Source organism: Molossus molossus, unplaced genomic scaffold (genome assembly GCF_014108415.1).
Source record: "Molossus molossus isolate mMolMol1 unplaced genomic scaffold, mMolMol1.p scaffold_m16_p_1, whole genome shotgun sequence".
NCBI lineage: Eukaryota > Metazoa > Chordata > Mammalia > Chiroptera > Molossidae > Molossus > Molossus molossus.
In genome coordinates this window covers 162,993,342-163,018,564 of record NW_023425344.1, presented here as the reverse complement: position 1 = coordinate 163,018,564, position 25,223 = coordinate 162,993,342, and the positions used below count along the sequence as shown (strand labels likewise).

Sequence of the window (25,223 nt, the reverse complement as noted above, 5' to 3'; positions counted from 1 at the left end):
GAACTCCTTGAACCTGTGCAGTCAGGATTCAGATCAGTGTAGTTCAGAAGTTCTGATGCTTTGTGATGCATTTTCCGTATGTGTCTACTCACATTAGAATTTTTGGCAGCTAAATATGGCTCGGATCACCTCTTTGGAGTTTCGTTGCTAGATCCTTCAAAGCCAAAATCCATTATATCAGAGGACATTAAAAAACAAACAAACAAAAAAAAAACAACCATAATCACAGTAGTCGCTGAGCTCATTCAATAAAATCAGAATTCAAAACCCAGATTATTTATAGATCGGGACAATAAATCAAAAAAGGCTCAAAAGAAAGTTTAAATTTCCAAATAGCCCCAAGAGAAACGGAAGCAGTACTATTTTTTTAAAAAATCAAAATTTACAACTAATAACACTAGAATAGCTTTTAATTTATGGTTGAACAAAAGCTTTTTTAAAATTTTCCTTTTCCAGGATGTGGTCTGAATTACCATAAGAGATGTGCGTTTAAAATCCCCAACAACTGCAGCGGCGTGAGGCGGAGAAGGCTCTCCAACGTCTCCCTCACCGGGCTCAGCACAACCCGCACGGCCTCTGCGGAGCTCTCCACCAGTGTCCCTGACGAGCCCCTGCTGGTAGGGCCTCCTCTCCACCCCTCCCCCCTTCTGTATCAGAAATCTGCGGGACCGTGTGATAGCAGTGTCCATCCAAGACGGTGCCCGGAGAGGGAGGACACAGCCAGGTGTCAATCACTGTGTTTCTTCCGGGCCTGTGCTGTGGACTGGTTAGCATCTCATCACTTATCCAACAGCTCTGAGTTTGCTTTTTTCCTGGGAATTTAGTGCAGTTGCAAAATATGTGAGGTTTCACCATGGTCATGGGGCCAGAGCAGCACCAGCTGATGTGTGTGAATTTGACAAAACATCGTTTGTCAAAATTTGGAAAATTGAGATGAAAGATGTCTTTTTCTCTCTCTCTCTCTCTCTCTCTGAAGATTATTAAAGTACTTGGTGGCATAGCTGAATGTTTATGCTGGGAAATATTTTGAGATTTTCTCATCATGGAAATCTGAACGTCTTTAATTGCTCGACATTCCTGGCGTACATTCCGCTGTGGGATCAGAGTGATGCTATTGACAGATGTTGTGAGAAAAATAACACTTAACACTTCAAACCATTCCATTAGCTCTAAAATATGTATTGTATTGATCTGGCTTAAATATTATTCTTTAGGAAAATTGAATTTGGATTTCTCAAACATTGAAAACAAAGTAAAAATTGTGGTAATTATGTCAATTTATTAAAAATAAGAACATTTTTCTGAAATTAACTAATGGTGTGGGGCTTTGAATTCTCCATATGTGAAATCCCTTCCCCAATGGATTTTACAAAGACTCTTTATAACCTAGCTGTTATAAAAATTAATTAAAGAAAAAATTACTACAACTTTTAGGTTAAATAAATCCTTCTTGGAGTGGAGAGTGGCGATGCATATTTAACACATCTCTAAAAAGTTTTATGAATTAGTTCATTATTTGAAATATATTTTTTTGTGATCTTTATATCACTTTAATTTGTTATGGCCTAAACCAGACATAGAACTCAATCAAATGCTAATTTGGATAATTAAGACAATTACATACTCTATTTTTCCAAGACATTCTTTTGGAAATTTTTTAGGTTTTCAAACCTCATCAAGTGAACCTGTTGGGAGAAGGCAGGTATTAAATTCCACCAATGGTTAGAAGAATGTATGTGTGTGATTATATATTATCCCATAAAGTTGTATTAATTGGAATTAGTCATGTTCTTACAGAAAGGCACTTAAATCAAAAGCTGTATACTTTTTTAAATTTTATTTAATTTTATTTATTTTTTATCTTTATTGTTGAATGTATTACAGATGTTCCTCATTTTCCCCCCATTGACCCTCTCCTCCCCACTCCCGCCACCCTCCTGCCTTTTCCCACTGTTGTCTGTGTCCATTGGTTATGCATATAAGTTCTTTGGTTCATTTCCTCCCACCCCCCAACCCCCTTCTCTTTGAGGTTTGTCAGTCTAGCAAGCAATTTGTTCTTAATCCCTTCACATTTTTCACCCATTCCCCCCAACCCCCCTCCCATCTGGCAACCAACAAAATGTTCTCTGTATTTATGAGATTGTTTCTGTTCTGCATGTTCATTCTGTTTGTAGATTCAATTGTCGATAGATATGTATTCATTGCCATTTTGTTTGTTCATATATTTTATCATTTTCTTCAAAAAGACCCTTCAACATTTCATATAATAACGGTTTGGTGGTGATGAACTTCTTTAGTTTTTTCTTGTTTGGGAAAGTATATGGCCATCGATTCTAAATGACTGCTTTGCAGGATAGCGTAATCTTGGTTATAGGTTCTCGCTTTTCATCATTCTGAATATTTCTTGCCACTCCCTTCTGGCCTGCAAAGTTTCTTTTGAGAAATCAGCTGACAGTCTTATGGGAACTCCCTTGTAGGTAATTATCTGCTTTTCTCTTGCTGCTTTTAAGATTCTCTCTTTGTCTTGAACCTTTTGCATTTTGGTGATGATGTGTCTTGGTGTGTGCCTCTTGGGGTTCATCTTGTTTGGGACTCTCTGTGCTTCCTGGACGTGTATGTCTGTTTCTTTTACCAAGTTAGGGAATTTTCTGCCATTATTGTTTCAAAGAGGTTTTCGATTTCTGGTTCTCTCTCTTCTCCTTCGGGCACCCCCAAGATGTGAATGTTGGCACGCTTGAAGTTGTCCCAGAGGCTCCCTACACTATCCTCATTTTTTTGGATTCTCTTCTTTTTTGCTGTTCTGATGGGGTGTTTTTTGATTCCTTTTATTCCAAATCGATGGTTTGCTTCTTGACTTTACCTACTCTACTATTGAATCTGTGTAAATTATTCTTTATTTCAGTTAATGCCTCCTTTATTTCTGACTGTGCTTCCTTCATTTCTGACTGGTCCTTTATTTATGCTCTTGAGGCCCTCACTAAGTTCACTGAGGTTCTCACTAAGTTCACTGAGCATCCTTATAAGCAGTATTTTGAGCTCAGCATCCATTAGGTTGCTTATCTCCATTTCGCTTAGTTCTTTTTCTGGAGATTTGTTCTGTTCTTTTATTTGGGACCTGTTTCTTTGTCTCCTCATTACGGCTGCCTCCCTGTGTTTGTTTCTGTGTATTACTTAATGAGAAATATGGGGCTAGCTGAGACCAGATGCTGCTTGTTTGAAAGAATTTAGGAAAACCTGAAGCGGGATTCAAGACAGGCCAATCCTATGGTTAAGCAACTGGCAACAGCTTGGGTGGGCCTGAAAGTTGGGTGGGGCGGGGCCTCAGGGAGTCACTAGGGCGGGGCTACCAGTGTGAGCCAGGTTGCTGGAGTCCCAGATATGGCGACTGTCTGCCGCCCCAGGGAAGGGCTCACCAAAGGAACAAAGGCCTCTGACAGCACGTTTGTCCTGGAGAAAGCCCCCTCTCCAGCCCTCGCTCTAGTGCCAGACAGCTCAGTTCTTCCCTGTGTGTCTCTGGTGCCCCTGGAGCTGCCTCCCCTCCAAGCTTAGAGGGAGAGAGTCCGATAAGTCCGTGCGCGGGCCCTTTAAGGAGCTGCCTGGGACTCCAGCCGCCTCAGCCTCCCTGAGCCTCAGTTCCCGCTGGTTTTTCCAGCCAGAAGTTACGGGGATTCTCTTCCTGGCACTGGAACCCTGAGCTGGGCACCTGGTGTGGGACGGGGACCCCTCAGTCCTCAGGGAGGACCTTCCCAGCCGAGTTGTCCTCCTGATTTTTATCCGCCACACGTGGGTGTGGGACCAGCTGTTGCGCCTCCGCCCCTCCTACCAGTCTGGATGTGGCTGCTGCTTTAGTTCTGTAGTCGTAGGACTTCCATTGAGCCTGATTTCAGGCGGTTTTGAATGATGGTTGTTCTGTAGTTTAGTTGTAACTTTGATGTGGTTGTGGGAGGAGCGATACCGCGTTTACCTACGCCGCCATCTTGACCGGAAGTCCTGTATACTTTTTTTTTAATCCTAAACCTAGGAAATGTTTTTATTGATTTGAGAGAGAGAGGAAAGGAGGAGGGGGAGGGAGAGAGAGAGAGAAACATTGATGTGAGAGAGAGACATCTATCAGTTGCCTCCCACACATGCCCCAACTGGGGATCAAGCCCACAACCTGGGTATGTGCCCTGACCAGAATCGAACCTGCAACCTTTTGGTGTATGAGGCAATGCGCCAAGAAACTGAGCCACCTGGCCAGGGCAAAAGCGATGTACTTTTTCAAATAACTCTCATGTCCCATCTTGAACTCTGAATTTCCTTGATTTAGTTGGAATTTTTGTAAGTAATGATTTTACAAGTTACAACAGTTACTGTTGCTTTTAAGATAGTCACTGAGAGTCATAGTGTTTATAAGATAGACATTTAAAAACATGTTTAAGAAATAAAATTATAAATTAATTGTGTATTGTTTTCAGTTTCACCAGAAAACTTTTTTTACAAAATATTTAATATCTCACAAGAAATCTAAAGCTCTAGTCATTCATCATTAGAATAGATTAGAATCTAGATGATTAATTATGAAGATTCTTCTTTTAAATCTAACTTAACTTTTTATAATATATGCACATATATGTATATACATATACACACACATATATACACATACTTAAAAACATCACGTATATAATTTAGAATTTATAAGTATAAACTAAATTATATATTTAAGTTATCATATGCATGTATATATGTATAAATATATAATTTATATATAAATATATTTTAGGTTACATAATTTTAATTTTTAACACAGGCTTTTGTGTTTTTAAACCAAATTATTTTATTGCTTTTTTAAACCAAATTAAATAATAATTTAAAATTTTGACATACCTAGGTACAAGTTATAGTTTACAACAAATGCTGAAATGATATATCACTGAATGCAAATTTTTATAGTGGAACGCTTAAACTGTATTTTTAAAATGTACTTTAAAAAAATGTTTTTATTGCTTTTTTAGAGAGAGGAAGGGAGAGAGAGAGAGAGAAACATACATCGATTGGCTGCCTCCTGCACGCCCCATACTGGGGATTCAGCCTGCAACCTGGGCATGTGCCCTGGCCTGGAATTGAACCGGGATCTCTCAGTCCATGGAACGACGCTCAATCCACTGAGCCACACTGACTGGGCTAAAATATAATTTTAAAAATCATATTTTAACCTTGTCTGTCAAGAATGCTTATAAAATTGTGATCAAATCAGTTATTTATGAAGCGAGAAAATAATGGGGCCATACTTTGAAAAATATCATAAACGTTCGTAACCTTGTGTAAAGGCGCTACAGGTAACCTTCTGGCGAGACAAGCCTCTGGGACTGATGTCGTGACGCTGGCACATGGGCTCTCAAGTTGTTTCACAGGATCAGGCCCTTGGTGCCCTCAAGGAGTGCGTCTGCGTCTCTTTTTATCCAATTCCTGAGAACAGAAGAAACCTTGGCCCACTTTGAGGAGGGCACCATGCCTCAGTGACATTTTGTGGGGCAAACCACCCTGCCTTACCCAGGCATGGTTGGAATGCAGCGAATGTGCCCCTTTTCAGCTCCAGCAAGACGTGAAAGGCCCCGGCTGTGGTGTGCAGTGCGTGCCTAGTCAAGGTTACATGGCAATGACAGGGAAAACTTCTGGTCCTGTGAACCATAAAGGGTATTTTTCATTGCTGAAAAGGATGCTGGCGTCGTTGATTATGCCACCAGGTCACCCATCTGGCACGTCTGCCAGTATTAGTATATATATTTTCTCTCAAATATAAGAAAATGATTTTTGTCTTTTGACTATAAAGTCACCATTTCACATACAGATGAAGATACTGGCAATTCCATTAACTTGTCCGTTTCTGGCACATAAATTGAACTTCAGATTTCAATAATGTTGCTAACATAAGAAAAGAGGATAAAAACACAGATTATATGACAAGCTCTAACTCTCATCAACTTTGCCAGTAAACTGTATCCATTATACTAATCATAAAGCAGTTCATCTTTTAAGAAAATCCAAAATGTAGTCAATTTATGGCAGACAGCTATGTGGAGGCGTATATCATTGTGTGAATCATCACCAATATTAGAAATAAACAGGAAAAATGCAGCAGGTCCTTAAGTCAGACTTACTAATATATGGTATCGTTACATATAAGTATGTATATCAAGATTATATTGATTTTATAGACTTTTGGACAGTTGCATAAGAGAGGATGGGAATAAATGATTCTATCATTTCTCTATGCTTTACTAATTTTTTTTTTTTAATTTACAAATATTCTTTAGGTATTTGGGAAAAGTTAAAGCCATTTGACATCGTGTTATGTAAGACTTAGTCTTATCAAAAAGTTAATAATACGGCCCAGGATGGTTTGGCTCAGCAGTAGAACGTTGGCCCATGGACCAATGAGTCACGGGTTTGATTCCCATCAAGAGCATGTACCTGGGTTGTGGTTTGTCCCCAGTCCTGGTTGGGGTCATGCTGGAGGCAACCAGTCGATGTGTCCCTCTCACGTTGATGTTTCTCTCTCTCTCTCTCTCTCTCCCTTTCTCCCTCTCTCTCCCCCTCCCACTCTGTCTAAAGGTAAATAGAAAAATATCCTCAGGTGAGAATTAAAAAAAAAAAGTTAATAATCTGTATCATAACTTCTGCTCCCAGATATGAATAAGCTTGTATCAAGACAATTATGAAAGCTGAATAAAATATAATAAAGAGTAAAACAATATTTGAATGTATCTAAGAGCACCCAAGGCAATCAGGATTTGAGGGACCAATGTCTCAGCAAGAAGGAAATCACAGAGCGGCCAATGCACAGGACAGGCCCTCACAATAAGAAATATTAGGCTCAAAATATCAATAGCGCTGAGTTTGAGAACCTCTGGTGTAAAACAAAGATAGAGAATTTCTAAACATTTTATAAAGCCACAGTTAAGATAGTGTGGTATTACACAAGAACAGAAAAATAAATCAATGACACAGGATAGAGAATCTAGAAACTACATGGTTATACAGGCCAACTGATTTATGACAAGATACAACTACTGTGAGAAAGGATGGTCCCAATATTTCTGGGACCGATAGAAAAAATATGTACAAGAATTTGGAAGGTTATTTAAACAGGACTCAAATCACTGATGGCAAGAGAAAAAGATTGATAAATTGGATATTATTAAAATTAGGAAATTATTTTATCAAAATATACCATTATGCAAGTCAGAGAATAGGAGGATATACCACCAAACAAATCACGAAATGAGAGGGTTTTTAATGTATATATTCTATGAAAAACTTATCTAGACTGTATAAAGAACATCTATAAAAAAAAAAAGGTAAGAGATGTCCAGCCAGTGTGGCTCAGAGGTTGAGCATCGACCCATGAATTAAGAGGTTGCCAGTTCCATTCTCGGTCAGGAAACATACCCAGGTCACAGGTCCGATCCCCAGTGTGGAGCATTCAGGAAGCGGCCAATCAATGTTCTCTGCCATCGATGTCTCTCTCTCTCTCTCTCCCTCCCACTTCCTGTCTCTCCAAAATCAATAAAAGAAAAAAAATTTTTTTTTTTTAACTTATAAATAAAAGAAGACAGACAACTTCATTCTGTATAGGCAAAATACTTGAACACTTTACAAAAAAAAAAAAAAAATAGCCAATCAACATGAAAATGTACTTTAAGTCATGTATTTAGTTATCAAGTAACCTAAAGGTAAATCTGCAGTGAGATAGCTCTACACCATAGTATCTAAATCTGAAGAAAATAAAAACAAACAAATCGACAAGAACAAAGGTGAAGTTGTTGAGCACCTGGAACTCACACACAGTACTCCTGGGAATGTAAATTGGTTCAACAACTTTGAGAAACTGGTTTTCCAAAGTTATCTTCTGACAGTTATTTTCTAAAGCTGAACGTAATGCTTATCATATGACTCAGCAGTTCTCCTCCTCGGTGTATATTCAACAAAAATGTGTATAGACATGCACAGAAAGTAAGTCCCAGCATTTTATTTTTTAAAGACTTTTTTTTTTTCAATTACAGTTAGCATTCACTATTATATTAATTTCAGGTGTATAGCATAGTGGTTAGACATTTATATAACTTACAAGATGATCTCCCCGCTAAGTCCAGTACCCACCTGACACTATACGTAGTTATTACAATATTACTAACTGTGTTCCTTATGCTGTACTTTACATCCCTGTCACTGTTTTGTAACTGCCAATTTGTACTTCTGAATCCCGTCACCTTTTTTATTTTTAGAGCAGATTTAGGCTTATAGAAAAATTGAGAAGAAGGTACACAGATTTTCCATAGACTCCCTGCTCCCACACATGCATAGCCTCCCCCAGTATCAGTGCCCTCACCAAAGTGGTGTATTTGTTACCGCTGATTACCGTACGTTGACACCTCACCCAAAATCCATAATTTGCTTTAGGGCTCACTCTTGTTGTTATCCATTTCATGAGTCTGGACAAATGTATAATGACCTGTATTCATTACTATGGTATCATACAGAGAATTTTTACTGTTCTAAAAATCCTCTGTGCTTTACCTATTCATCCTTCCTCCCCTCTGCCCAACCCCTGGTAACCACTAGTCTTTTTATTGTTTCCATAGTTTTGCCTTTTCCAAAATGTCATATAGTTGAAATCATACATATGTAGCCTTTTCAGTTGGCTGCTTTCACATAGCAGTGTGCATTTAAGGTTTCTCCATGTCTTTTCATGGCTTAATAACGTATTTCTATCTAGCACGGATTACTTTTCCATTGTTGGATGGGCCACGCTGTATCCATTCACCTACTGAAGAATGTATTGGTTGCTTTCAAGTTTGGACAAGTATGAATAAGGCTCCTATAAGCTTCCCTGTGCAGGTTTTTGTGTACACACATTTTCAGCTCCTTTGAGTAAGTAGTAAGAAGCATGATGGATGGATTGTATGATAAGAGTATGTTTAGTTTTGTATGAAACTGTCTTCTTCCAAAGTGGCTGGACCATTTAGCATGTCCATTAGCAATGAGCGAGAGTTCCTGTCACTCCACATCCTCTCCAGAGTGTGGTGCTGTCCGCGCTCTGATGTGGGCCATTCTAGGAAGTGCGACGTGATCCATCATGGGTGTTGCAATCTTCCTTTTCCTCGTGACATTTGATGTGGGATATCTTTTCATGTGCTTATTTGCTATCTGCATATATTCTTTAATGAGGTTTTTGTTAAAGTCGTTGGCCCATTTTTTAATTGGGTTTGTTTCCTTGTTGAGTTTTAAGAATTCTTTGTATATTTTGGTTAAGAATCCTTTATCAGATGTGTCTTTTGCAAGTATTTTATCCCAGTTTGTAGCTTGTCGTCTAATTCTCTTGACATTATCTTTTGAAGAGCAGGTTTTTAAATGTCAATGAAGTCCAGATTATCAGGTATTTCTTTCATGATGTGCCTTTTTTTCCATCTAAAAAGCCATCGTTATATCCAAGGCCATCTCTTTTCTCCTATGTTATCTTCTAGGATTATTATAATACTGTGTGATCCATTTGGAGTTAATTTTTGTGATGTGTATAAGGTCTGTATCTGATTTATTGTTTTCCATGTGATGTCTGGTTGTTTCAAAACCACTTGTTGAAGAGACTGTCTTTGCTTCATTGTATTGCCTTTGCTTCTTTGTCAAAGATCAGTTGACTATATTTATGGGGGTCTATCTTGGAGCTGTGTATTCTATCCCATTAGGCTGTGTGTGTGTTCTTTCACCAGTACTATACTGTCTTGGTTATTGTAGCTTTGTCGTTCTCTTTCAGTATTGTTTTGATTATTCTGGTCTTTTGCCTCTCTATGTAAATTTTAGAATAAATTTGTTGATCTCCATAAAATAACTTGCTGGGATTTTGGTCAGGATTGCACTGAATCTGTAGATTGAGTTAGGAAGAACAGGCATCTTAACAATATTGAGTCTTCCTGTCCATGAACATCTCTGTTATTTCATTCTTCTTTGATTTCTTTCATTAGAATTTTGTGGCTTTCCATATTGAATGTGTTCATAGTTGGTTAGAGTTATATCTATGTATTTCATTTTTGAGGGGTGTCAATGTGAATGGTATTATTATAAGCCTGTTTTTCACATCGTTATGTATAATAGCTAAAAACTAGAAACAAATACATGTCAAGTAATAAGGTTTTTAGGTTTCTTGGTCACAGGTGATGTGAGAAAAAATTATTATCTCAGATTAACTGATCATTAAATTCAGTTCTGAGATTCCTGTCAATCAATGAAAAGAAAAGGAGGGTATAGAAATTATATTACTCAGTAATAGGAAACAGGTTCTTTGGTACATCGTGTCCATTTGCATAATAAGTATTATTTTTCTTTAGTAATTTTCACTACAGATGCAAAACAGTAATTTGTATGATCTTTCTTTAAAGGGGAAAAACAAAAATAAAGCTATAATAAGATATTATAACCAGCCACCAAACGAATAGGTGGCTCTCTGTCTCTTGGTGATCTGCAGACCTTTGGGGTGATTTTAACTTGATTGCAAGGTAAACAGAGTTGTGTGTTTCTCAGAATTTTTTTCTTCAAAATAATGGTCCTATAAAATAGTCTGTAAAAAAAAAAAAAAAAGATTTTCCTGGTCAAATAAGATGGGGAAATGCTTCTTGGTCCATCCAAGTATTCATTAAGCATAGTTATAGGTCTCAGAAGCCTTATTGTAATGAAATCAGTGTTCTTAAATGGATTCAAATATGGAATCCCTATAAAACTGAGGAATGAATATCTTACATGGGAAAACACGCACAGCACAGTGAGAAATGGTAACCTAGAGGAATAAGTGAATCAATGCATGCTGCATAAACCATCTTTAGATATCATGAAACAAACAACACGCAGGGGAAGCTGGATTGTGCTGAGAGCCCCCAGTAAAGGTTTTCAGGAGCACAAGCTGGAGGAAAATCACGAGCTTTGGATATCAGATGTGTTGATAACACAGATAATATCTTATTTTGGAAATTGAGAAACTTGATGGATTTCCTCTCCCAAAGAGAAAGCTTTGCCTCCTCTGTATGAGTGTTCCATACAAATACATGCAAACAGGGTTATAATTCTTCCTCACAAGTCAAGTTTGGATCTGTTCAAATGAATGGCTGTTGTCCCTGAATTCTGCACATCCTTCATGTCAATCCAGAAATGCAATAGGTCTTACTGGATAACAACTAATCTTGGCAGAACCTCAGTCTAAATTTACAGCACTTTCCAACAATTCTGAAAAAGTGGGTTAGCTGTAGATCACAAATTAGGATATGGGGTTTCAGAGAACAGATAATAAATTTTTCTCAAAGTGAAAAAGTTTATTCAACACTGGAAATATCACTGATTTCAAAACACAGTCATGCATTTTTATTATGAAAAAGAGTCAGCTATATTTTTGTTTTGATTTGTTTTCTAGTTAAAAGATAGAGCTGCTGCCCTGGCCGGTTTGGCTCAGCGGTTAGAGCGTCAGCCCATGGACCAGAGAGTCCCGGGTTCTGTTCCCGCCAAGGGCATGTACCTCGGTTGCTGTTTGCCCCTGGCCCTGTTTGGGGTTGTGTGGTTGGCAACCACTCGATGTGTCTCTCTCACATCGATGTTTCTCTCTTTCTTCCTCCTTTTTTCCCTGCCGCTCTATCTGAAGATAAATGCAAAAATGTCTTCAGAGGAGGATAAAAAAATAAATAAAATAAAATAAAAATAAAAAGATAGAGCTGCTCACAAAGGCTTGAAGAAACAGTGATAAAAAAAGAACATATTCAGTATAAATTACCAAATATGTGTTGTCTACTGAACCAAGATTTTTCTTATATTTTTTTTTTCACTGATACTCCTCTCTTAAAAAAAATCAGAATAACCTTTCCACTTTTGAATTATGTTTCAACCTGGAATGAAATCAGACAGAAAACACTGATACACAGCAAAGACCCTAAAATGAGCACAGAATGCACTGTGGCATATTTCTCTCATTGTAACTATTGGACTTTCGAGGTTTGTAAACCACTGATTATTCTTGCCTGTAGGGAGAAGAAAGCAACATTTGATTACCTTGATGACCTTTTTCTTTCTTTTCTCATTGAGAGGGTAGATGATTGTGAAGAAAATCTAATCTTTCACGTAAAGGTCAAAAATGCTTCATTCTGACTATAATTTATTTTCAACAAGGTGAAAAAAATCGTCCGTCATCACTGATACTGTGACAAGCAGGTTTTTGTGGGGCTGTTTTGCTTCTACCAGTTCACAGCTGTAAATTGTTTTTCCAATCTTGAGTTTGTATCTATAGTTCTGTTGAAATGCTAAAAAGTCATTTCCAACTCAGATGTTTGTATGGCCACAAAGACTGAAAAGTATAACAGTTTGCTTTTTCTTGAAAACAAACCTATATAAAACATGATTGAGTAATATGCATTGCTTTCCTCCAATAACACTATTTTGTTTGTTTGTTTTTGTCTTTTTTCTTCCTTTATTCTGCTCCTTTGCCTGCTATTTGCTCTTACAACTTCATCTGTAAGTCTCCTCTGAGTCCTGGCTTTGAGGTACGTACTAACTCTGCATTAGGGTGTACTTCACCGTCTTTGTAAACCAACATTATAATATTAGATTGACGTAAGGCAATTATCTGCACTGATTCTATAACAATCATCAGGTCAGAATTTAGCTCAAAATTGTATGCCAACTATAATTTTGTAAAAATTAGCTGAGAATCCAACCTACTGAACTGCACAAAGAAGATACTTTTGTTGTTGTCTTTCCTTGTTATTGCTCAAATTTTCATAGTCTTCAATAAGGCAAAATTGTTGTCAGATAAAATCTTGCCCTCAGATAACCTGTAACCTGATTCCGCAGCTTCGGTGTCTTTTCCATGAAACTGAGCAGACAGGGTGCAGTCAGCACTCACTTGACTCTGTGGCAGGTTAACTGAAATGTATGCATGTTGGAACTGTGTCCTGATGCTAGCACCGAACCACGGGAAGGGAGGTCACCGTCCCAATACACAGGTTTTGGTTGGCATAAAACAAGGACTACCTGAAAATGATATCACTTTTTCAAGAAAGGAACTTTTAATTCTTAATGTGTTATCACAATCTGATTAGTTTTACAGGATGGTATGCAAGTGACTATCTCAAGGTCCCAGTCCAAGAAGAACTTATATATGGAAAAGACACAAATTTCCTCCATAATGGTGTTCATGAAGTCCTCCTCCGAAATTGGCCTTTTATCTTTCTTAGGCAATTACTAACCTGAACACGGAAAAGAGACATTTAGGTCAAGTGTGAAAGTATACAACAGTGCTCTTATGATAAGCTGCTTTAACCAATTCACTTGTTAATGTTCAGTTTTCCTTATTTCTGTGCCTTTTGCAAATTGAGAGGTGACGTATTGTTATTTTCCCTGTTGAGACTATAAACCTCGGGTACCATTATTAGTGTTCATTCTAAGATGGTCTTGTTAAGGTAACTCTGACAAAGGAAGCTAATGAAAACACAACCTGAACATATTCTGGGTTAAATAAAATTGTTAAGTCAAGACGCCTTGATTTATAAGATGTAAAATGACGAAATCTGCTTCAATAATAGTAAATTCCTGAGCTTAGAGAAATTGTCCTAATGTAGAGTGTGCCCCACTTGGAGAAGTCCAGGGTGAAAGCTCAATAAGCAGGAATAAAGTTTATATTCTTGTAAATTTAGATTTTGTCATTTACATGACTTACAGATGTAATTTTAAATGTGAAGTGGTATCTTTCCCTTCAAATGATCCTTTGGGCATAAAGGCGGGGCAGATTGTGTACAGGAGGACCGAGGAGGAGGAGTATAGTTGTTCAACAAACACAGGGCGACAGAGCTTCCCCGTGACGGCTCCTCACAGGACTAGGATGCGTTTTCTGCATGAGCTTCTGTTCTTGAACTTGTTTATACCTATTGTGCTGAAAAGGTAACACGCTTTTTTTTTTCTCTCTCTTTATAAATGTCTTGGGGAAAATGAGGCGTACAATTTGATGAAAGTTTTATTTATTTATTTATTTATTTATTTATTTATTTATTTATTTATTTATTTGTAGTAGTATTATTATTTATCCTCTCCCGAGAACATTTTTGCATTTATCTTCAGGTAGAGCAGGAAGGAGAAAGGGAGGAAGAGAGCGAGAGAAACATCGATGTGAAAGAGACACATTGACTGGTTGCCGCCCACATGACCCCAACAGGAGCTGGGGTTAAACTGCAACGGAGGTCCGTGCCCTTAGCGGGAACCGAACCCGGGACTCTCTGGTACGTGGGCTGACGCTCTAACCACTGAGCAAAACTGGCCAGGGCTTGATGAAAGTTTTAGAGAAATACTTAGAGACAGTTATGAGAATTGCAGAGTGGTTACAGAAATCCGATCATGGTTCCCCATTCAGCATGTTGTGTTGCTCTAAGATGTAAAAGTACAAAGTTAGGTCAGTTCTCTGCGCCCTGGATTTTACATAAATGGACAGTGTGCAGACAAGTAGGCATAGTACATACATGTCTTTGTCAAAACTTCCTGGTATTACACTGTAACGATATATATTAATTTATTGGATCTACTGATTAGATTCTCATTTTTGAATTTTAAACAATGTTACATAAGCCTCCTTGTATGTACTTTTTGCACATTTTAAAAAGTATTCAGTTTCTCAATAAGCATTTCTGAATGACTTAGTAGGGCATAGTCTTAGAAACCAAATGACTAAAGAATGTGTACTTTTTCTTTTGCCAAATGGTTCTTCAAAAAGTGGTAAAAGTTTACCTTTATAAGTCTACGGATGACCTTGTATGAGAGTTTCTATTTCTGCATACTTCTCAGCAATGCTTTTTATCAATATTTTAAAATGTTTTTCACTGGTTTGATAGGAAAAAATATCTATGTATACCTAAACATTTTTATTGGAAGATAAACAGCTTTTCATATAATTATTGACTATTTGTATTTCACCTATGGTGACTTGCCTCCTTTTCTATGGAAATGTTGATTGGTTGCTTAGAATCTTTATGTTATAACAGTAGTCTTCTAGTAATCTATGATGGTAGTATATTTTTCATTTTATTTGTGTTTTGATGTCTTTTTTCATACTAACATTTTAACACAGAGAACTATTTTCACTCATTCCATTATTATATATAAACTGTTGAGCATAAATCAATATGAGCAGATTAAACATAATATTTTTGTCAAATTATTGAGGAGAAGGGTCTTCTTTTAAAGTAAAGTTGCTCAAATCAAGGTAGAAAGTGAAGCAGAATGTAGAACACTGTGTTCTTTGCAGCCACAGGGTATAATTGATGACAAATTTTTTAAACGTAAGTTAGGCCTTATGGGATTTTATTAATATTTAAGAACATTACTGAAGTTAAACTTTAAGTGTTCTTAAATGTCCTTAAGGAACCATTTACTATTATAGCTTTGAGATTAAGGGACACCACAGAGAATGTGTTTTGGTGAAATTAAATACTTCTAGCCCTGTGGTCTTTTTGGTAATTCTCAACATTCAGACTGCCTTACAGAAATGACTAGGAAGTAAATTGCTCATTGCAAAAGTTTTCCCTGTGTTCGGCTATTTATATCCCTACTTTTTATGTCCTTTAGTTTTTATGAAGGTTAGATAGTATTCAGCTTAACTTTTTATGTTAGGAAGCATTCTTGGTAAATAATAATTTGCCATACACTGCTATTGTTTTAATAAAGTTTACTGACTCACATTTAATTAAGACAAGCATTGTACTGAAAGGAACTCTTGGCCACATACTTTCCTAGAAACACCCCCCCAAGTGACGCATTTATTTACTGTTTTGTTCACTTAAAAATATATATAATAATGAAGATAAAATATCAGTATTGCATTTTCTATATCTAAGTGGATATGATCCTGATATGCTTTATAATAGTCAAGGTAGGTTCTTTTTTAAATGAACAAATGATGAGAGAGAAAAAGCACACAACTATTTCTAATCCTGAATGAAACTATGATGGTATTTCTGGCCAAATGAATATTTTCCGGGACATTTTCCAAAGTAGCAAAAGTCTATCTAGCAGTAGAGACTTTAATTGTTACTCTTGTGTTCTGGAGTTCCAGGAATCCTGGTGATTCATCTGAATTAAGAAATCATTTTTCCATTTAAATAGGCACCGTGACATCCATGCAGTACATTTTCCAGATACTGCAAGATTTATTTTGTTGATTGTGTAAACTAGTTCTCCAAATTCAAACCTGGGCAGTGTATACTTTCAGTGAAGAAAGAGATCCAAGAATTCTTGAACCCATACTTCTCCACACACACCCCCGCCCCCCCACACCCCCCCGAGAATCAGAAGTGCAGTGGTGGGTTTGTGGCGAAGGAGCCCTTCAGTAAAACTAAGAGTGTGTGGTCTACTTTCATGTGCCACCGACCAGTTGTTGCCTGATTTCATTCAGCGTGTCTGGTTTATCATGCACTCATGCTATGAGCAGAAACTTCAGATGTGTGATTCTCAATATGAACACTGCAGGAGAATCCCTCAGGAACTCCAGTGGGGCATGGTGGCATCACGTACCCTTTACCTACAGTTATAAACATGTAGGTCTTAGGAACAAGTGAATCTTTAATGAAGACTGAAGGTCTCGTGCTCCCCTTGGGAAAGGTACCATGGCTTCCATAACACTCCCCACAAGCCATTCCTGAACACCAAAACACTGCTTTTTACCTTAAGATACCAAACGGCCTCCCCCCAGCCCTTATTACCAATAATAGTCATTTACTTAATGACCATATGCATCCATCCAATGTCATGCCAGACCTGGCCAGATTTCAGTTCTGTCTCCTTTAATTCCTGACCAATCATGACTTCTGAGCTCCTAGCTGAGTAATATGAAAAAAGATTGTTCATGTTCACTTTGAGAGCTTGTATGTCCTCATGAATGTCCCTATCCTAAATAAAGTAATAACGGTTTTGTGTAGAAGAAATAAGAGGGCGTGAGGAAGGGGGAAGGCTAATTGGTTCTATAAGTCAGACTTTTAGAAATGAGAAATAATTCAGCTAAAATTGTATCTGTTGCAGAAATATGTAGGTACATTATTTTACTCAAACTGTTAGACTTGGGTTTTCTGATATGTGGTTCTATTTGATTGGTTGAATTCTCTCCCTTCTCAAGAAGAGTGAAAGCGTTGCTATTTTGATAATAAATGCAGTGAAATGGAAGCTGAAACAATGTCTAAAAGTTAGGACCAAATAATACCTCTTTCTCCAAATAGCCCAGTTTGGGGTGGTATCTATTTCGCTGTCGCTATGCACTGAAAATATCACGGAGTGATACGATTTCATCGATTTAGTGCTTCTTTTTCTGCATTTTTAAAACTCAAAATTTTTTGGTAGATAAAGGAAAAAGTCTCATCTTTTTCTTCTCTTGTTTTTTATCTGAGTTGCATTAAAATGTAGTTGGTTCTACCATGTTTCAGAAGCCTGTGTGCTCATAAATATGCAGTGTCTCACGTTCACCATTAGCTGTTACAGGCTGAGACACTATAACATACTGAAGTTATCCTATGGGCCTCTTTTGAAGGGAGAAGCTTGCACCTCTGTAGCCTTGGACTATTTAAGGTATGCTTTTCCAGCTTCTCCTTGGCCTTTCCAAGGCAGTAATCAGTGGGACAGCCTCTTCCCAGGTTATTTCATTCAGCTTTCCAGTGAACTCTGAATCCCAGGCCAGGCCCCTGTCAGTTTTCGTTAGGATCAAACACCGTGGAAATAAAATGGCTATTGTTGTTTCCACAACATTTGCGTACCACACAGTTCACGTTCCACGTGTAGATCGAGTCTGACATCTGAAGCCCCAAAGGAGACGTTGTTGACACGTAAAGTTATTTTTTCCTCAGTAGAAATGCATCTTTTTAATTTTTTATTATGTAGAGTGCATACCATTAAGGTTTCATTGCCTTCAAGTAAAAAGAGAGGTGCTCTTCCTTATATTGTGTCTCCCTTTCCCTCCAGGATCCCACAGATCTGTAGGATGTTGGTAGCTGACATTTTGAAAGAACAATGCCTGTAACGTGGGCGGTTCGCAAACAGTTCTGGTGGTTTCCCTGCAGAGGGTGGTTCCCTTAAGAAAATAGTAAGGTTCCTTTACTGTTCATTTTTATTTACTTAAAGAGAATGAAGTAACATAAAAGTTCATGTAACTTTCAAGACTGCTTTAGCACTCAGCAAATCCAGATCACTTTGTGTTTTTAATGAGATTATATGTTATTACTGTGAAAGCTTTTCCCAAATTGCTACAAACATTGAGAAATGGATTCTCCGCTGTAAAATACAGCATCCGTCACCACTAAGCGGGAGGGCATCCTTTTTCCCCCTGCCCTGCAGCAGTGCTTTTTATTGGTATGAAAAGGTGTTGATTAGCTTTTATTTATGCTCTGTATTTAGGGTATCCAACTGGGGAGCCAAACTCATTTATAAATCTGGCACACTTGGCAGGTAGTTCAAGGGATGTAGAATCAGAATTGCAACAGCATAGCACAGAACAATTTGAAACTCACCGAACACCCTACCCACTACTCAGTGAATTATAGGGCATGGAAACATGGTGTTCCTGTGTGAACTCCATTCCCCAGGGGTCTTCAGACTTGTCCTTTGCCCAAGAACCGGTCTGTGCTGGAAATTCCCCGACTTCCCGTTGAGAGGTAGTATGTTCATTTAAGCGTTGCTGAAAGGAGGTGATTGTTTTCTTTTTGCTTCAGAAAGTAGTCAGCATCATACAGAACACGCACAGTGATGTTTTACTAGCCGCCACTATGATTGTGGTTAGATCATCATTTCCAAGTGCGATACACAGATTTCCGAGTAGGTCAAAGAAATATTAAGCATTCTGAAGATTGGGAGCACCGAGTGGTTGTCTTAAACAGAATGTATTGGTCAGTCATACACAGCATGGTCATCGCGTGGCAAGACTGCGTTGGTGTTTACACCAAGCATCGTCTTCAGGAAACTCCTTTTCTGAAGGACCCCTTCGCCTCCATCATCGAGGTGGTTTATCTTTTCTGCAAACCTTTGTATATTTGGGCACTTGTTCTGTGCGAGGCAGTATTCCGTAAGCGGGTGATACAGCACTGATCAGAATAGTTAAGATCCTGTCTTTGCGGAGCTTATACTCTGTTGAGGGGGTAGGTGAATAAGATAAACAGGCTGCAGTCACGACTCATGAAGCGACAGGAAGATGTGCCGGAGAGTCGCAGAGGGAGCAGGGAATGGTCAGTAAGTTAGGTGGTCTGGAGGCCTCAGGGAGCAGGTGACATATGAAATGAAATCTGAAGAAGAAGGCAGAACCATGTGAAAGAACACATGTTATTGTGGATAGTAACGATTATGTTGTTTCCAGAATTCTGTTGGGCAGTAAGTAAATTCATCGGGCACAGAGAGTAATATTTAGGGTCTTTGAATATCCTGCAGCATCTTAATTGGGCTTCCAGGCAGGATTTGCCACAGGAAACACTTATTAAATCGGGTCGATCCATCCCGATGGCAGTAGGAGAGCACTAATGGAAGGTACTATTCTGCACAGTTCTTTGAATGTTAGTCCAAAATGCTAGATACCTTAAAACTTTGGGAATAAGAGACTAGTGTTTGGTGGCATCTGTTTTCAGACAGTTGTGCTAATATCTTTTGAGCATAACAGCACCTGAGTAGCCGAGTTAGGCAGCCAGCGGAGTGATGCTTATACAATAGAAGCTGTTTGTTTAGTTAGTCATCATGTTCTAGAAAACATGCATGACTCATAGGCTGTCCTCTGAGCACAGACAAGCTGGTTGAAAGTCGCATCTGCACTGCAGATCAAGGACACAGGATTCTCAATGTTTTCATGTTGTATTTTGGCATGCAGAATATGCTATTCATTATTCTCACTGTTACCTGTGAACTCTTTCTTCAGGACTTAAATGAGGGGGAGAAAGTTTCTACTCTTACGTTAGTATAAAACCAGGGAGTGTGAGAGCTGGGAGAGACCGTGGAGAGAGAAATCATTATTATCCTCAAGACAAGCGACAATACCTGAATTCACAGTTCAGATACTTACCAGCACACACCTTACTGGGCATGCGTCTAAACTGCCTTTGTCCAGTTCCCTCCCCGCTCAGTTTGCAGGGAACAGACCTGGAGAGTCGTGTTCACTTGCAGTTTCCTGGCAAAGCTGTGTGAATGGCATGCCTGTGTTATCCAGTCTTCCCTTTACTCCTTTCCAGCTAAATAATAAACAGATTGTTGTAAAGGTATCACTAACACTGGTGGTCATGGGTTAAAATGAATTACCGCCTATAAAGTGCTATGAAAAGAGTTTGGCACATATGAAAGTTATAAAAAGTGTCTTATGCCTAGTTCAAGGGTCGCAGACTCCCCATGAACCAGATTTGTTACTAAATAAGTTGACGGGCAAAAGGCTTCACGTTTCTTTTAGAGTTGCCTACATTTTAAAAAAAATAGAGTTATTTCATAAAGCAGTTGGATTTTCTGCTCCTTTTGGCAAACTAAAGAGGTCTGGAGGCACTATCCGCGGTACGTGAGCAGTGGCCACCCCTTTTTTGTGGAGACCATCCTCTCCAGTTTATTATAGGCTACACCATTCTCTATTGCATCCCTGACATTGCGGGGCCACCAGTTAATATAAACAGCCTGCGGGTATCTGACCTTGCCACCTTTCTCTTTCCAGAGAAGAGTTCTACACACGTTCATGTTGGGTATGCCAAGTAAGGGTGAGGATCAAGAAGATGTGTTCAAAGTGCAGTTGTAGGTGTAGCCGGTTGTACTCCCTCAGAGACGCAAGTATGTCAAAGCTACAGTCCATTTAATATTAAAGTATTGAAAGGTTTCTATTACAGCCTGTGTTTTGAATATCTCTATTGAAATGTCTTGTCCATTTAACCCCAGGCATTTACTTCCTGAAAACCTTCATTCTGACGAGTTCCAGCAATGTTTATTGAAAGGTGAAAGTCAGTAGTGTGGTACTCGGGCAGGAATAATAGCAATCACAGGCAGTGAATACAGAAAAATTGGATTTATTTAAAGAAAAGGGTGTGGGGGATGGAGATGGCCAAACGGAAGGGCTACACATCACCAAGCCATGGAGTGTTGGGTCAATGATGGCAGCCCCTAGGAGCTGGGGTTTCGTCATATGCGTCCACTGGCGGGAAGCTTTTGTCGTCAGTGGGTTTTGGGGTCTTGGTTGGTGGGTTTGGGTCTGTAGGAATGCAGGTGAGTGATCAGGTGCTTCTTTGGCAGTTTTAGTTCCTTATATGGTTTGATTCCTGGGATCAGCATTTCTTGTCCAGTCAGTTCTCTGGGTCTTTGTTCTCCTGTGGCCTGTGGCAGGAAGCTTGAAAAATGGCCCTTAGGAATTACATTGCTGTGTAAGTCCGAACACTTATTTTTTATCAAGTACCAGATTCATCTTTCCGTTAATAGAGGACAGATATTTTAAAACACTATCCTTCCCTTGGAAGCTTACTGTCTGATGGTTGAGACAGCTCCCCAAAGAATTGTCAACACGTATCCCAAAATGTCCTGTACTTTTATTATTGCTCTTTAACTCAAGGGGAGTTTATGTCACCCAAAATCCAATCCCAATATGGGGCTGTGAAATGAATTTTAGTTAATAAATATAAATATTTCAATACAGCAGTTTTCATTTGAATCATGTTTTTTATTGTTGTTATTTTTTCATTGATTTATTTGAATCATGTTTTTTGTAAAATGACTTCTCTCAGGAGATCTCATGTTCGATCTCTACATAAATGACAATAAGCAAACCACACATTGAGGTAACATTCCCCTCCTCTGTTTTCTAGCTTTTCTGACTAAGAGAATTCGTCTTGAACTGCGACCTGGAATATGCCTTATTGGGAAATTGTTTCCGAGTCCTGTTAAATGTTTAAAGACTTGCTGGCAGTTGGAGTTTCCATAATGTAATCTAAGCGATCATTTCCTGGGAACGGTCCAAACTTGCTGAGTCATTCATTTAGCATACCAGTGTAAAAAACACAGGCCTTCTCTGGAAAAGTAGGGTGCATTGTCTCTGGAAGGAGGTGTTCAGTGCCTATAGTTTTAACTTGGGAGTCATTTCAGATGAAACACTATTAGCATAAGGATGCCACAGATCCTTCACAAGACCACAGACTTTTAAACAAATTTTAATCTCTATCATCTTTATTCTGTGTCTAATCCTAGCTTTACATTTCAACTTTCATCACTTTTCAGTCTCTCACATCCCTGATATGATTCCTCTTGTGCTGAGAACACAGAAGACACCTTTACATTTTTTATCATCTATAATTTGCCAAATCACGTTTTACATACACCCATCCCGATACTATACACTACGGTGATGTCACTTCTCACAAAGTTCCGCATACACCTGTGATTTCCTCGACTCAGGAAAAGGACAATTTGTAGGACCCGTGGCTAATGTAAAAATGAACATTTTTGGAAGCACATCGTCCTGTGTGCTTACCGTAATTATAGGGAAGGGCATTTTAAGTCTATTCTGCAAGTTCTGAGCCAGTTTTGGTCTAAACATAATAATGAAGTAGAATGAAACAAGAGTGTAGTTGTTCCCTTTCCAAAACATTTCAACTTTCCTCCCTATTCCTGTAAAAAAAGTCATTCTGCAGATTTCCCGGGTTCTCTAAATACACAGTGCCAAAATGGAACAGTAAGTAACAGTGGAAATTAATTAACTTAGTAAACCTAATAAAACCTTCATCAGTGTTGATGAGGAATGAAGAATTTTCTTATTACCAGAGTTTACTTTAAAGGAAGATCTTATTTAAAATTCTAAAGTACTGTACACAGCATAATTAAACATACAAATAAGTAAAAAAATAAAATGAAGTGAATAAGAAATAAAGCAATATGATATCTCTTCACTTTGTATAGTAATGCATTACATTAAAAAAAAAAATAACCTAGTTATTTAGGTCAACATTACCCTTGAATTACAAGTGTAGTTTCATGTTGAAGTTATCTTAAAGTCCATACTAATTGGATTTAAACCAATGAGATTTTTTTGAGCATCTTTTTATTTAAAATGACCAATTTCTAAATTTCTGCCTACTCCGTAACTTGATGCATCAAACAAAGCATGCGGAAGTTATGGATTCCTGGTGTACATACCTCCCGATAAAATTTCACATAGCTGAAGTTATATATTTTGCTTAAAGTAGTAACTGAATTAATTATTAATGAAGAAATGTAGCACTGGTTCTGAAAATCCTTATAAGTGTTTAGTGTATGTTCCCATCATTAGTATTATTTTTAAAAGATGATTGCTAACAACAGAAATGGTATTTCTTAAACATTTATGTCAATAATGATAAATATATATTTATAGGGCAATGGCCTTATTTCCTAGGCTTTTGTTTTTCTGTTTGTTTTACAATGTGTTACATGTCAAGGATGGCCTTGTTTTACATTTTGATTGAAGATGCATAAATATCTCATAAGCATTTACAAAGTCATCAGATAGTGACACACTCCTGTTTTTTTTTCATAGCTTCTTAGATATGCCTTGAAACAGGGAAAGACACATGCAGATGTACGTGTACACTCCCAGAAACACAGAATAATTCTGCAAATGAAGCTTCACGGGGCTTCTTCCCTCTTTCTTTCCCCAAAGTGTTTATCTAATAAAATGAAACAACTCAATCTCCTTCCGGCCATAGATCTGTTCCCACACGAGAAGTCGCCATGCATGCATCCTCTCTCAACATTTTAAAACTCTACTTTATCATATGGAAATGTAGGCCACACGGACAATGATTCATTCTATTTGGAACTGTAAGAAAATACAATGATTAGTATTTCTGGTCATGTTGCTAGCTGATTGTAACACTGAGATGTCATGAATGACAGGAGGGCACTCTTCATTAACGCTAGAAAAATCTTAACTTGATATTAAATCTTAAATGCTAGTGAAGTTTTAATTTCTGAGGCTATAAATTATGCAGTCTGTAAATTGTTATTCTGTGCGAAGAATGCACACGGCCTTGTGAATCTCGTCGCTGTCTGAATATGTGTTAGTACAGTGTCTGGGCACAAAGGAAGAGCCGATTTCTTTTCCCTAAACTCACGTAACATTTTAAAAGCCTGGTTCTTACAGTTTATGGCAGTGTTTCTATGAATGTTTTCCAGGTTGGATGGGAAGAAAACGTTCAGTTTAACAGGCTGCCTCTTGCTGTTCTACAAGAGGTTGCCCCATGGTTTAGTAAATAGTCCTGTGTCAAACCGGCTCTGTTAACAGCCCAGAATCAGGTATCTTCAATTAAGGGAAATAACTGGGGAGAGATTTGGTTAAGTTTTCATATGACTTTCCAAATGAGAACATTTTTAATTCAGCTGAGATGGTGTGACATCAGGTCAGCTTTCATTCTGGGTGTTGAAACTTGACAACTAGGGCAAATATCACTTTTCATTTTAGTCTGTGCGTAAAACTGGCCCGTTGGCTAGTTTCTCAAGGACGACACAGGAAACAGGGACCTAACCCTGTGGACTTAATTATTTTTCAATCCCTGAAGATATTCATTCAATATGTTCATGATTCTGGTTTGGCAGACCTCGGCCCATCTTGATAAGCTCCCTAGACGCCTCTACAGGCCTTGAGCCTTCCAGAGTGATTCCGTTTTATAGTTTTCTGTTATGGAATTGTAATTGTACGCGTAACTGTAGACATAATATTCCTAAGTAGATCCTCATATCAAAATTTTATTTTTATTGCAGCTAGTGAATTTGCAAATCAAAATTTCCCCATTTGGTAATAAATAGTATTAACCTTTTGGTGCAGACAGGGATTGAAATGGATGGAAATTGTATGTAAATTATTTTTTTCCTCGTCACGCACTCTGGAGGTAAAAAGATGTAGGTTCGTGTTTTGGCTTTACTATTTACTAGCATTTGACACAAAATAATTTACTTAAACTTTATGAGTTTTGATGCCTCAACTGTACATAACAAGGCCTGTCTTGTAAGGCACCTAACACAATGATTACTCAGAATAGAAGCTTAATAAGTGGGATGTATAATTGTAATAAATATTAAAAAGTAATTTATCTTTCATTTTGATGATTTAAAAATACATTTATTCTGGTGATGCCCAAGTACATTTCCATGATATCAAGAGATATCATGAAATTGTCTAAAACCACTGAAAACACAGTTAACTTTAATTC

General features: G+C 38.0%; 1 protein-coding gene across 1 annotated transcript in view; it reads left to right on the top strand.

Moving 5' to 3' along the window:
• Nucleotides 1-25,223, top strand: part of PRKD1 (protein kinase D1) — a 154,668-nt gene that overhangs the window by 70,332 nt on the left and 59,113 nt on the right. The window contains exons 3-4 of the mRNA XM_036265975.1: nucleotides 457-617; nucleotides 12,534-12,557. Of these exons, the coding sequence (XP_036121868.1) occupies nucleotides 457-617; nucleotides 12,534-12,557 (185 nt within the window). The remainder of the gene's footprint in view (nucleotides 1-456; nucleotides 618-12,533; nucleotides 12,558-25,223) is intronic.